The following is a 15,273-nucleotide window of genomic DNA, read 5'->3' on the forward strand; positions in this document are numbered from 1 at the left end:
CTGATGCGAAGCGAGCCGAGGTGGAAAACTGTGCCTGAGAAGATGGCTATGTCGCAAGTACAAATGATGCAGCTATTTGATGCTTTCATGCAGCAACATCAACAAGTTACTTATGAGCAATTTGGTTTGGATGGACTTAAACAAGCAGAGTTATTGCAAGGATTTGCTCGACCAGTTGAAGCCCGAATGAAGCATGAAAAAGTGGACGAAGCAATGAAGAAGCTTAAGATAAGGTTTATGCTGAAAGAGGTTTTGATGGCTACGTTGGCGACAAATACCTTGCATGCTATAGGTCATAGATGGAGCGTAGAAGCATTTCGATTGAGCGCATGATTAAGGAATTGAACAATTTGTAGTTCTAGAATTGTGTGATCAAGTAGAGGAGCTTATCGGCACGTACGGGGATAGCTTGGCAAAATTTGAAGCAGGAGTTATACCAGTGGGTGATCAGTTTGTGGACTTTGAAATAGAGCAGATGATTGAGAAGAAGCAAGTTACATGATGGGGATCAATTGCAGATAATTAGTTATGATGAGTTTTGGGAGCAGATTCATGCAAGAAGTAAAGATTCATGCAAGAAGTAAAGCTAAAGCAGATGCAGCTTTGAAAGTAGCACATTTAGTCCCAGAGGATCATATTTAAGGCAATCTAACATAGGTAAATAACGGATTTAATGCTAAAATTGACATTGATGGAATTTTTTCAAAGCTTGCTTGCATGGTAGCTACCTCCATCATTGGTTCTTACAAAGGTTTAGATGAAGGTGGAAATTGTTATTAGTGGAGAAGGAACTACTTTTCTAAAGAGGGAATCACTTTTCTAAAGTGACTTTACAAAGTGGAGAGGGAATAAAGTGGCTTTAGCTTTTAGGTAGAATCTTCAAGGGCACGCCATTATAGATTTGATGCTCACGCTTTTTTCCAGTCACGATGTGTTGGTACAGCCGTGGCGTCTTTCATGACCTAAGTGGTGACGTCACTCCACCCCTATATATATGTGTGTGTGTGTGTGTGTATACATACATACATACATACATATATATATATATATATATATATATATATATATATATATATATATATATATAGAGAGAGAGAGAGAGAGAGAGAGAGAGAGAGAGAGAGAGATGAAATGAAATGAAATGTTATATTAATGTCTTCAAAAGGCCAAAGTGACCTATGAGACCAGAGAGTTACAATGTGGTGGATCTGATACAAAGTCAGAGTAACAAGATGACAAAAATGAAATGACAAATGTCACAATAAAATACTATGGAATCCTAAACTACTAGGTGTGAACTAAGTAGCTAGCTGGGATAGCTAGATCACAAGAGATCCAGCATCGGTCGCTGGCGGATCTCATCAATCTCCTCCATGGTCAATAGTCTGACTGGGCATCGTGCATGTCGAGCCAAAGTGATCCGAATCCTCTGATGCAGCCTCCGTCGATGCTGTGTAGTCCTCCGCAGTCGTGGGCGTTTGGATCTCCCCATCTGAGTCGCTCGGTCGATCAGTGTGCCTCTGGTGTGAGATGACGAGCTTTGCTGTGGTGGTAACTCCTCCGGGTGTCCATTGGCAGCTCTAAAGAAATCTGTGATCTGTCTCCAAGACTGGCTAGCCTCTCCTCTCATCAGGCTCTCTCTGTGTCTGCGTGGCTCGAGCAAAAACAAACCCAAGCATCTCTGATCCTCGTACTGCATGACTCTGGAGAATGATCCAAAGCCCTCTCTGAACAAGCAATGGAAGCGGCCTTGTATCTCGTAGTACACGGGGCAGTGGCATGTGTAGTGCAACTCTGTCTCAGGCTCGATGTCACACAGGGGGCATGTCCTGGCCTCTGCTGGTACTCCGCTGTATCTCCCAGTCTCGATCCGCAGTTGGTGTGAAGATGTGCGTATCTGGCTGATAGCACATCGTACCCCATGAGACAAGTGGGTGTCCATGTATCTGGGCCTCGTCACAAAACCATCAACCGTAAGCTGGAGGAGATGCTCTCTGTAGAAAGCCATCTTCGTGCCCAGGTCCTGTGCTGGCTGTATCCATGTCCCCCTGGTGTCTAGCTGAGTCAAGTCCTGGCGGATGAGCATGGTGATCTCGGACTGCGTAAGAGTCAGAGAGGGTGCATCCAGTGACTACTAGAAGGGAGGCAATCTGTCTATGCTGAACCTATGCGCCTGAAACCATGATGTCATCTCCCCATACCAGCATGTTGTATCTCCCTGCATGGCTAACTAAAGAGAGGACTCAAGTGCAAGGCGGGAATATCTGTCTCTGGGAAGTTCCCACATGCGGTGTATGAAGGAGACAGATCTGGTGAGCGCCTCAACCACTAGTGGGGAGGCCGCTAGCTTTGCTCGAACAATAGCACGTGGTACTGAGGCCTTGGCTCTAATGAGCCGCGAGATCATAGAGACCAGAGGCTTCTCCATGTCCCCCCATCCATCATTGCAGCCTGTCCTCCCGTGATAATCCAATGAAGGTCCCCAAATCTCAGCTCCATAAAGCAATGCAGAAGCCACCAGAGTGTCAAAGAGCCAGAGCTTCGTCCGAGGCTCTTGAGAGAGAGAGAGAGAGAGAGAGAGAGAGAGAGAGAGAGAGAGAGAGAGAGAGAGAGAGAGAGAGAATGAAATGAAATGTTATATTAACGTCTTCAAAAGGCCAGAATGACCTATGAGACCAAACTGATACAAAAGTGGTGAATCTGTTACAATGTTTGGGTACCTTAGTACTAAAGTACTAAGTGTGAAAAGTGTGAAAGTGTGAAAATAAATGTGAAAAACTAAATACAAAGTATTAAATAAACTTCTTAGGAGCATTCTGGCTGTTTGGCTAGAATGCTTCTAATCCTTTGTTGTAGTCTCCTCCGGTGAAGTGTGCTTTTGCGTCTCGGTCGTGGTCCTCTCGATTTCCTAAGCTCAATCGCCGTGTCAATGAGGGTGCCTTTGGTATGAATGTGGGTACTCCTTTGTGCTGTTTGCTGGCCTCTTGCTTCTCGTTCCACTCGTGCTTCTCTCGATCCGAAGAAATCTGTGATCTGCCTCTGAGGCTGTAGTGCTTTTTGTCTTCTCATTAGATTATCCCTGTGCCGATGTAGTTCCAGTAGGTACAAGCCTAAGCATCTTTGATCTTGGTATTGCATGACTCTATCTAGAGCTCCAAAGCCTTCTTTAAATAGGCAATGGAAATGCCCACGTATCTCATAGTATACGGTGCAATGGCATATGTAGTGTAATTCTGTCTCCGGCTCCATTCCGCATAACTTACAAATTATGCTCTCAGGTGGGATTCCCCTAAATCTGCCAAATTCAATTTCCAGCTGGTGTGAGGATGTACGAATCTGACCAATAGCACATCTCAAACCATGAGACAGGTGGGTATCCATGTAGCTCGGGCGAATCACAAATCCATCTTCAGATAGTTGTAGGAAGTTTTCTTTGTAGTCGGCCATCTTCGTGCCCAATTCTTGTGTAGGGTCTACCCATGTCCTCTTAGTATCCAACTGTAGAAGATCCCGACAGATGATTTTATTAATCTCCGTTCGTGTAATTGCCAGTGATGGAGCCTCAAGAGAGGCTGTGGACAATCTAGCATCCACTGCTTTCTTAAAAGTAAACTTCGGTCCTGCAAATACCACACCAAGGTATGTGTATGCATCTGTGTACTCTACTGTATCCTGGCCGTATGCAAATGTAGGTGCTGATCTCCTAACCCATTGTGGTGTGGTGTTAAACACCATAATTTTGGTTTTACCCAAGTTTACTGACAGTCCACTGTCCTCCGCGAATTTATGTAATGCATCTTGCTGCCTCTGCATTCCATCTGGTGATTCTGCTATCAATACAATATCATCTGCATACAACAACAAAGGGATCCATGACCCTGCAAGTTGAGCCCCTCTGTCACCCTCTCTATCAATGTAATTTTATACCTCATCTATGTACATACCAAATAAAGTAGGGGACAGTGTGCATCCCTGCTTTACTCCAACGGTGGAATGAACAATGTCGGAATCCCCTTCTGGAGTACGTACATACGCAGTTACTAACCCGTATGATCCCCCAAATAATCTCTTTGGGGACCCCTAACTCTTGCATCCTGCGCATCAATCTGGCCCTTGGTACTGTATCAAAAGCTTTTCGAGAATCCACAGAGCAACAATACATCCTTCTCCCGTTTGCTCTTCCTTCCTCAATAATGGCTCTGAGCGTAAGAATATGATCTGAAGTGGAATAACCCCTCCCGAATCCAGCTTGTCCTGTTGCCCTTATGCCCTCATTCTCTGCCCATCTACACAATTTTTGTTCAATAATGGATGCGTACAGTCGGGTCAGTGTGTGACCTACCATAATGGTACGGTAGTTCCTAGGTATCATAGGATCCCCTGACTTGAAAATGGGTACGATAGTAGATAATTTCCAAGATTCAGGTAATCCTTCACACATGACCCCATTAAACAGACGAGCAAGGACTTCTGAAAGTAGATCCTTGGCATGGATCAGATGTTGTGCTACTAAACCATCATTGTCATATGCTCTTCTTGTCTTCATCTTATCAATGGCTTTTTTCACCATTTCCGTTGTAAAGAAAGTACTAGTAGCAGGGCATGGCTCTAACGGATCTGGTAATGGAGGTTGTCCAGATACCATATATAATGATGTTACATATTGACCCCAAATCTCAAGAGAAGTAATCGTCGAAGGCGGTGAGTGCTCGTGAAATAAACGCCAGGCCTCATGTGAGTCCTGACTCAAGAAGAGCTGATCTAAATCCTTCTCCAGTTTGGCTAAAAATGCCCTTTTCTTGCGACGTACTACACACCGAAGAGTAATCCGAGACTGCTTATATGTGATGATCCCAAGTGCAAGCTCTTTCTGGACTTGGGTTCTCGTCTCTCTGCATTCCTTGTCATACCAACTGTTTTGAGGCATGTTCCCAGATCCTCTCTCCTGATCAGGTTGAGTATGCCTCTTGTGCTGCTCCATGTAGTATCTCTGTTAACTGAGAAGTAATCTCCTCTATAGTATATACTGGCTCGGCTGCCCACATCCTATTATAGATCTTTTCCACATAGACTGAATCAGTCGCTAGCGTGAAAGTATATCTTGTGTGTGTCTTCTTCCTTTGTACTTGAGAGGCATTGTATTGGAAGGAGATTGATAAGGTCAAGAGAGCATGATCCACTGCAATCCCAACCGGTCTGGGTCCCACCTTAAAGTCCTCGATACTAGAAATAAAGCTTGGTGAAGTCATGACATAATCCACTGTACTGGCCCCATGCCTGTGCGGGAAGCATGTGAATCCCCCAGATAAAGGGAAGTTCTCTAGACCATTAAGTAAGGCCAAACCATGTATAGTTGCCATCTCCATGAGATGTCTCCCATATTTAGTGTGTTCATTATCCTGTGAGTTTCTAGTAAGCCCGCTCTGTGATAAATCCACTTCTCTGAGCATTTCCTCAGAAGTATCATAGAATACTGCTTGAGATTTGGCCGTTCTGGCATTAAAGTCTCCTAAGAGAACGATGTCTCCATTTCTAGAGAACTCCCATATGTCATTATTCAATATGGAGAAAGGGGACTGTCCTTTAGGTGAGGAGTAGACTGATGTACTTGGAGGGAAGTAGCATATAGCGATATATAGAAATCTACCTGTCTCGGCTCTCATTCTCACCCATATATACCTTGCTTGCTCATCTTTCCTGATAATCTGTAGTAGTGGTTTCAGCTCCTCTTTAAATAAGACTGCTACTCCTCTTGAACCCCGGCTACCCCATAGAGATCTCTTGTCTGGTCGACCAGCTGTTTCCCATAAATAACCCTTCACGTGTGGGATAAGCTGTCCCGGTATCTGGTGTATCTAGAGAGAGAGACGTCGTGGGAAACTATCCCAAGAGATATTTTACGAGGAGAGTTGAACTCAAGACCTGTTATCCAAGAGGGAAATGGCATAACCAATCTACCACACTTGGGTGATAGAAAGATTATACCATTTTCCTCCTTTTATTAGCAGACACACCCACACCCACACCCACACACACACCCGTGAAGAGTATTTTAACGTCGTGGGAAACTATCCCAAGAGACCTTAAAGATCTATCCGATGAGGAGAGTCGAAAAGACCTGTTATTCAAGAGGGAAATGGCATAACCAATCTGCCACACTTGGGTGATAGAAAGGTTATACTATTTTTCTCTTATTAGCACACCCACACACACACCCGTGAAGAAGAGTATTTTAATGTCGTGGGAAACTATCCCAAGAGACCTTAAAGATCTATCTGACGAGGAGAGCTGAACTCAAGACCTGTTATGAGAGAGAGAGAGAGAGAGAGAGAGAGAGAGAGAGAGAGAGAGAGAGAGAGAAATGAAATGATATATTAACATCTTCAAAAGGCCAAAATGACCTATGAGACCATCAAATACAAAGTGGTGAATCTAATACAATGTCTGAAGTACAAGTACAAAAAGTAAAAATGAGAACTGAAAATGAAGTGTGAAATCTGAAAATGTAGAATAAGCCCTCAATGAAAATCTGGGTGTCGTGCTAGAATGCCTTTGATCCTCTGCTGGAGTCTCCGTCGATGTAGTGTGCTCCTGTGTCTCGGTCGTGGTCGTCTCGATCTCCCGAGCTCAGTCGCCCTGTCAATGAGGGTGCCTCTCGTATGAATGCGGGTACAACCCTGTGCTGGTGGTTGGTCTCTTGGCTCCCTCGATCCAAAGAAGTCTGTGATCTATCTCTGCGACTGTCGTACTCCATGTCTCCTCAACAGACTATCTCTATGGTTGATGTCGGTGTAGCTCAAGTAGATATAGGCCAAGGCATCTCTGATCCTGATACCTCATGACTCTATCTAGGGGTCCAAAACCCTCCTTGAATAAGCAATGGAAGCGCCCTCGTATCTCATAATACACAGTGCAATGGCATATGTAGTGTAGCTCTGTCTCTGGCTCTCTACCGCATAGTTGACATATCCTAGACTCCGGCGGTATCCCTTTGAATCTACCCGTCTTAGTCTCCAGCTGGTGTGAGGATGTGCGAATTTGACCAATAGCACATCGCAGACCATGAGGCAAATGAGTGTCCATGTAGCTTGGACGAGTCACAAACCCATCTCCCGAAAGTTGGAGAAGGTACTCTTTGTAGAAAGCCATCTTGGTGCCCAACTCTTGCATCGGCTCTACCTATGTCCTTCTGGTGTCCAACTGTATAAGATCCTGCCGAATGAGTCTAGTGATCTCCGTCCGTGTGACTGGTAGGGAGGGTGCATCCAGGGAATACTGAAAGGGAGGCAATCTATCCATGCTGAGACCATGCCTCTGAAACCATGAGGTCATCTGCGCATACCAACATGATGCATCTCCCTGCATCGCTAACTGTCTAGAGGACTCAAGAACCAATCTAGTATATCTGCCTCTATGTGTATCCCATAGACTGTGCATAAAGGACACTGATTTGGTAAGAGCCTCAATCTCTATAGGAGGGGCGGCTACCTCCGCTCGAATAATCGCATGTGGTACGGAGGCCTTGGCTCTAATCATCCGGGATATCATAAATACCAAGGGTCTCTCCATGTTCCTCCAACTGTCATGATTCACAGATGGTCCCCACACTTGGACCCCATAAAGCATAGCTGAAGCAACCAAAGTATCAAAGATCCATAACTTTGTTCATGGTTCTTGAAATTGAACCTGCGAACACATCCTCTCTAGCCCTCCCAATGCCGCATAGGCTCTGGACAGTCTAGTCTCTGCTGCTCTCCTCAGAGTAAACCTCGGTCCCGTGAATACCACCCCCAGATATGTATATTCATCTGTGTACTCCACAGTGTCTTGACCATATACGAGTGCAGGTGCCGATCTCTTGACCCACTGTGGTGTGGTGTTAAACACCATAACCTTGGCTTTACCAAGGTTCACAGACAGTCCACTATCCTCTGCAAAGTTGTGCAATGCATCCAAATGTCTCTGCATGCCCTCTGGCGACTCTGATATCAACACAATATGAGAGAGAGAGAGAGAGAGAGAGAGAGAGAGAGAGAGAGAGAGAGAGAGAGAGAGAGAGAGAGAGAGAGAGAGAGAGAAAATGAAATGTTATATTAACGTCTTCAAAAGGCCAGAATGACCTATGAGACCAAACTGATACAAAAGTGGTGAATCTGTTACAATGTCTGGGTACCTTAGTACTAAAGTACTAAGTGTGAAAAGTGTGAAAGTGTGAAAATAAATGTGAAAAACTAAATACAAAGTATTAAATAAACTTCTTAGGAGCATTCTAGGTGTCTGGCTAGAATGCTTCTAATCCTTTGTTGTAGTCTCCCCCGGTGAAGTGTGCTTCTGCATCTTGGTCGTGGTCGTCTCGATTTCCTAAGCTCAGTTGCTCTGTCAATTAGGGTGCCTTTGGTATGAATATGGGTACTCCTTTGTGCTGGCTGTTGGCCTCTTGCTTCTCCTTCCACTCGTGCTTCTCTCGATCCGAAGAAATCTGTGATCTGCCTCTGAGGCTGTAGTGCTCTTTGTCTTCTCATTAGATTATCCCTGTGCCGATGTAGTTCCAGTAGGTACAAGCCTAAGCATCTTTGATCTTGGTATTGCATGATTCTATCTAGAGGTCCAAAGCCTTCTTTAAAGAGGCAATGAAAACGCCCCCGTATCTCATAGTATACTGTGCAGTGGCATATATAGTGTAATTTTGTCTCCGGCTCCATTCCGCATAACTTGCAAATTCTGCTCTCAGGTGGGATTCCCCTAAATCTGCCAAATTCAATTTCCAAGTGGTGTGAGGATGTACGAATCTGACCAATAGCACATCTCAAACCATGAGACAGGTGGGTATCCATGTAACTCGGGCGAATCACAAATCCATCTTCAGATAGTTGTAGGAAGTTTTCTTTGTAGTCGGCCATCTTCGTGCCCAATTCTTGTGTAGGGTCTACCCATGTCCTCTTAGTATCCAAATGTATAAGATCCTGTCGGATGATTTTATTAATCTCCGTTCGTGTAATTGCCAGTGATGGACCCTCAAGAGAGTATTGGAAGGGGGCTAATCTTTCCATATTGAACCTGTGTCTCTAAAACCACGAGGACAGTTGCGCATACCAGCATGATGTATCCCCTTTCATTGCTAATTCTCGAGAGGATTCGAGGGCCAGTCTAGTATATTGGCAATTATTTGTATCCCACAAACCATGTATAAAGGACACTAATCTGGTAAGAGCTTCAATTTCTATCGGAGGGGCCTCTAGTTCCGCTCGGGTAATCGCGTGTGGTACGGAGGCCTTGGCTCTAGTCATTCGGGAAATCATAGATACCAAAGGTCTCTCCATTGACTTCCAATTATCCTGGTCCACAGATGGTCCCCAAATCTGGACCCCATAAAGCATAGCCGAAGCCACCATAGTATCAAAGAGCCAAAGTTTTGTTCGTGGTTCCTGAAATTGCACTTGTGAACACATCCTCTCCAACCCTCCCAAGGCCGCAGAGGCTCTGGATAATCTAGCATCCGCTGCTTTCTTAAGAGTAAACTTCGGTCCTGCAAATACCACCCCAAGGTATGTGTATGCATCTGTGTACTCTACTGTATCCTGGCCATATGCAAATGTAGGTGCCGATCTCCTAACCCACTACGGTGTGGTGTTAAACACCATAACTTTGGTTTTACCCAAGTTTACCGACAGTCCACTGTCCTCCGCGAATTTATGTAATGCATCTAGCTGCCTCTGCATTCCATCTGGTGATTTTGCTATCAATACAATATCATCTGCATACAACAACAAAGGGATCCATGACCCTGCAAGTTGAGCCCCTCTGTCACCCTCTCTATCAATGTAATCTGATACCTCATCTATGTACATACCAAATAAAGTAGGGGACAGTGGGCATCCCTTCTTTACTCCAACAGTGGAATGAACAATGTCGGAATCCCCTTCTCGAGTACGTACATACCCAGTTATTGACCCGTCTAAGGCCATGATCCCCCAAATAATCTCTTTGGGGACCCCTAACTCTTGCATCCTGCGCATCAATCTGGCCCTTGGTACTGTATCAAAAGCTTTCCTAAAATCCACAAAGCAACAATACATCCTTCTCCCGTTTGCTCTTCCTTCCTTAATAATGGCTCTGAGCGTAAGAATATGATCTAAAGTGGAATAACCCCTTCTGAATCCAGCTTGCCCTGTTGCTCTTATGCCCTCATTTCTGCCCATCTACTCAATTTTTGTTCAAGAATGGATGCGTACAGTCGGGTCAGTGTGTGACCTACCATAATGGTACGGTAGTTCCCGGGTATCATAGGATCCCCTGACTTGAAAATAGGTACGATAGTAGATAATTTCCAAGATTCAGGTAATCCTTCACACATGACCCGATTAAACAGACGAGCAAGGACTTCTGAAAGTAGATCCGTGGCATGGATCAGATGTTGTGCTACTAAACCATCATGATCATATGCTCTTCTTGTCTTCATCTTATCAATGGTTTTTTCCACCATTTTCGTAGTAAAGAAAGTACTAGTAGTAGGGCATGGCTCTAGCAGATCTGGTAATCGAGGCTATCCAGATACCATATATAATGATGTTACATATTGACCCCAGATCTCAAGAGAAGTAATCGTCGGAGGCGGTGAGTGCTCTTGAAATAAGCGCCATGCCTCATGTGAGTCCTAACTCAAGAAGAGCTGATATATATCCTTCTCCAGTTTGGCTAAAAATGCCCTTTTCTTGCGACGTACTATACGCCGAAGAGCAATCCGAGACTGCTTATATGTGATGATCCCAAGTGTAAGCTCTTTCTGGACCTGGGTTCTCGTCTCTCTGCATTCCTTGTCATACCAGCTGTTTTGAGGCATGTTCCCAGCTCCTCTCTTCTGATCAGGTTGAGTATGTGGGTATGCCTCTTGTGCTGCTCCATGTAGTATCTCTGTTAACCGAGAAGTAATCTCCACTACAGTATATACTGGCTCGACTGCCCACATCCTATTATAGATCTTTTCCACATAGACTTAATCAGTTTCTGGGGTTATCTTGTGTGTGTCTTCTTCCTTTGTACTTGCGAGGCATTGTATTGGAAGGAGATTGATAAGGTCAAGAGAGCATGATCCACTGCAATCCCAACTGGTTTGGGTCCCACCTTAATGTCCTTGATACTAGAAATAAAGCTTGGTGAAGTCATGACATAATCCACTGTACTGGCCCCATGCCTGTGCGGGAAGCATGTGAATCCCCCAGATAACGGGAAATTCTCTAGACCATTAAGTATGGCCAAACCATGTATGGTTGCCATCTCCATGAGATGTCTCCCATATTCAGTGTGTTCTTTATCCTGTGAGTTTCTAGTAAGCCCCCTCTGTGATAAATCCACTTCTCTGATCATTTCTTCAGAAGTATCATAGAATACTGCTTGAGAGTTGGCCGTTCTGGCATTAAAGTCTCCTAAGAGAACGATGTCTCCATCTCTAGAGAACTCCCATATGTCATTATTCAATATGGAGAAAGGGGACTGTCCTATAGGTGAGGAGTAGACTGATGTACTTGGAGGGAAGTAGCATATAGCGATATATAGAAATCTACCTGTCTCGGCTCTCATTCTCACCCACATATACCTTGCTTGCTCATCTTTCCTGATAATCTGTAGTAGTGGTTTCAGCTCCTCTTTAAATAAGACTGCTACTCCTCTTGAACCCCGGCTACCCTGTAGAGATCTCTTGTCTGGTCGACAAGTTGTTTCCCATAAATAACCCTTCACATGTGGCATACGCTGTCCCGGTATCTGGTGTGTCTCGGAGTAGAAAACTATGTCTTTGTCCCTAAAGCTGTCTTCAAAGGCACCTACATCTAGCCTATATGATCCATTACAATTCCACGCCGCTATCTGGAGCGTCGCCCCATAGGTCTCGCACCGTCATGCTGAGCGCTTTTCCAGAACCACTACTTTCCCTCCTCTATAAAAGGCGATTTTCCCCTTTTCTCTTGCTGCCCTGATCTCTGGCATCAACTCTTGCATGTATGCCACTTGTGCCAATGTAAGGTCATCTCCCAGGAAGATACCGGTTTTCTTAAGAGTTGTCCTCTTCTTTAGAAATTCTTTCCTTATTTCTATATTCGGGAAGCGGAGAATAAATGCCCTATCCTTTACGTTTCCCTTCTCATCGATTCCTTTCTTGCCCACTCTCCATGCACTTGTGTGAGTAGGCTCTGTGATGCCCATGCGTTGTAGCAGTTCCTTCACTTCTTCATCTACATTCTCTTTGACTTTGACTCCTGTTACCCGCACATGCAGAGCCCGATTCTTCCTTTTCTGCTCTTCCTCAATGGTCATATTAATAATGGTAGAAGTAGGTGTGGTCTCGAGCATCTGGGCCTTCCCTTTCTTCGCATCCTCAATGCATTTCTCTGCTTCATCAACCTTTTCTTGTGTCTTAAAAAGACGTTCTGCCCATGAAGATACCGTTTTCGATTTCTGTTCATCTTCTTCCCGTAGAGCTTTCATTTGATCCTTCATGTCCTCGAGCTCCTTCAACACCGAAGGTTGGTTGTCTCCCTTCTCTTTAGTTGCAGATTTGCAAGCCGCAAGTTCTCCTTTTAGCTCCTCGATTATTGCATCTTTTTCCCTCATGTGCTTTTCCATATTTGTTCTCCATGCTTCAAAACTTGCTATTGCCTCATCGAGTTTCTTTTGCATAACGCATTCTGTTACATTTACTTCGGCCTTGATTAGGTTTCGTAATTCCGTTTTCAAGATCTGAACCTCCTCATTTTGTATCCCCCGGATCTCTCTTCTTAGTTCTCTCATCATGTCTCCATACATGGAGTTCCTGTAGCTCTCAACGCTCGCGTGCATTTCCTTCCCGATGTCATCTCTCATGTAGTTTAGCTCTAATTTGAGCATCATCTGGACCTTCTCCATCATTAGTTCATCATGTAGCTTGGACGTTTTCCCCACTCGTAATGATCCTGGTGATAGTACAGTATCTCTGTTTCTCCGCTTAAATGTAGCTGTTGTTTTTTTTGGGGTGGTATAGCTATCTACACCCGGCCCTTCCCCTTCGTTAGGCGGATCCATCGAACCCGAGCCCCAAATGTGGGGTAGGGTACTAGGGAGAATAAGGCAAACTTAAAAGATTTTATCTTAAGGCTTTTTTACCTTAAGGCTTAAAATTTTCTCTAGATTTGAACGTAAGGCTGGGACTTCCTACGCGTAGGTGAAGGGCAGGGGTGATGCGGCGCGTATGCTGGGACTTGCTACGCGTAGTGTTGCTGGGACATGCTACGCGTAGGACTTCTCCTTCAGCTGTAGTCCCTTGCCTGCTCCTTTCCTGCGTGCTCCCCTTTCCCCCGCTTCTGCTTCTTCTGCTCACACTCCTCCTTCCCCTTGCTTGCTTCTGCCTGTCGCGTCCTGGGTTGCGCGCATCAATTTCCTGCACTTCTCCCTGCTTCGCGTGCAGGCCTCGCTTGCCTCCCCTTCACCTTTGCGCTGTTCTACTCTGTGGCTGTGCGCATTCTGCGTAGAGAGAGAGAGAGAGAGAGAGAGAGAGAGAGAGAGAGAGAGAGAGAGAGAGAGAGAGAGAGAGAGAGAGAGAGAGAGAGATTGATTGATTGGCTTTCCATTTTTCTTATAATCCAGGTACTTGTTCCAATTGCGTTTGGCACAGAGGAAATTGAGGCATCTGTAATTGTGGACATTTTGAGGAGAGCTGGAGCTGATGTTTTAGTAGCATCAGTAGAGCAGGACCTTCAAGTTGAGGCTTCCAGGCGTGTGAAATTGGTAGCAGATGACAAGATGGATTCTTGCGATGGCAAGAAGTTTGATTTAATAGCATTGCCAGTATGTGTGCAACCTCTTTTGTGGACTCCATGTTTTTCCAAATTTTTTCTGATACCATCTGGCTTTGCTCAACAGGGAGGTATGCCAGGTGCATCTCGGTTACGGGACTGTGCTCCTCTAAAGAAGCTGACCATTGTCCAATCTGAACAAGAAAAGCTTGTAGCTGCTATATGTGCTGCTCCAGCTGTGGCACTGCAGGAATGGGGCCTTTTAGATGGACGCAAGGTGTGATTTCTCTCTTGAGATTCAAAAAGTTTATCCGTAGCCAATCTCTTAATTCATTGGTTTTTATGTTAGATTTTCATTAAATAGTAAATCTTTTCTTAGGGCTGTGATCACTTTGTATGCACTGTACCATGCAGGCGACGTGCCACCCATCCTTCATTGACAAATTGAGCTCTTCGTTGACTGTTGGATCAAGGGTTCAGAAGGATGGCCATTTTATCACCAGTCGTGGTCCTGGAACAGCAATCGAGTTTGCCTTAGCACTGGTGGAAGAGCTCTATGGGAAAGAAAAGTCTGAGGAGATTGCTAAACCTTTGGTAGTAATTCTGGAAGTTTGTGATTCAGTTCCTTGTGGAAGCTCAATGACTCTGAAGGCTCTTTCAGGTTCTCAGATCTAGAGCTGGGAATGAATCAACCAAGGAGAATTTCAATCCACTTGAGTGGAAAGCAAGTGCAGCTCCTAGGGTACTGAAGTCTTCTGTTTATTATGCTGTTTCTGATAATGTTACTTGCTGTGATGCTGCTGTTTATTGATCATGTGCGGCTTTACATACTTGTATGAAGTTCCAGTGCATGAGGCGGATATCATAATGGACTTTCTAACGTTATTTTGTCCATCTTGGAATGTATGTCGGATCCTCTGATCACAGATCACTGCTGTTACAAGTAACATGCACCGTCATAATATCTGATAAGAGGACAAGAAGGGTGGGCCTTTAACAAAAGACTCTCCAACAGATAAAACTTTATGAATTCCTATTCAAGCACATACATGAGTGAGAATGACCATTGTGGAGGGTTTCGAGGCTTGAAGCAAGGGGTATGAGCAAACAAGGCAAGGGTACTAGACCTCGGGTAGCCCTGATCACCTAAACATCATAGCCACGAGTCCAAGAGCTTTTGGATTGTAGAGGACAAACATGGAGACTGGCGAATTACCACGGAGCCTACCTATACATTGGCCTATCCTTATATATAGCCTCTCTCTGGCCAGCTCATCCCTTGGGGTTGTGCCTCCATGGGATCCTTGTCATGAGATTACTCCCTCCTCCTGAAAAAGTTTTTGTCCTTGAAAATCAAAGTGGGAAATCTCCTCTTGAGAAAACTAATGCTTCTCTGGTGGAACCTTGGCTAGATCTTTCCACTGACAAGTGCCTACTTTCTAACATGATGTCACGTGCGCTGTTCATGAAAGCCTAGAATAGGTTCCGGCTTATGGGAACGAATCAAAAG

The 15,273-nt window shown here is 44.8% G+C and overlaps 1 protein-coding gene across 1 annotated transcript in view; it reads left to right on the forward strand.

The window, feature by feature from the left end:
* LOC147442162 (protein DJ-1 homolog A-like) overlaps nt 1–15,273 on the forward strand; it is a 44,850-nt gene that overhangs the window by 11,862 nt on the left and 17,715 nt on the right. Inside the window, exons 2-5 of the mRNA XM_086528446.1 lie at nt 13,615–13,815; nt 13,891–14,040; nt 14,178–14,357; nt 14,425–14,505. Coding sequence (XP_086384572.1) covers nt 13,615–13,815; nt 13,891–14,040; nt 14,178–14,357; nt 14,425–14,505 — 612 coding nt within the window. The remainder of the gene's footprint in view (nt 1–13,614; nt 13,816–13,890; nt 14,041–14,177; nt 14,358–14,424; nt 14,506–15,273) is intronic.

This window comes from Adiantum capillus-veneris, chromosome 14 (genome assembly GCF_014529385.1).
Source record: "Adiantum capillus-veneris isolate H3 chromosome 14, ASM1452938v2, whole genome shotgun sequence".
Taxonomy (NCBI): domain Eukaryota; kingdom Viridiplantae; phylum Streptophyta; class Polypodiopsida; order Polypodiales; family Pteridaceae; genus Adiantum; species Adiantum capillus-veneris.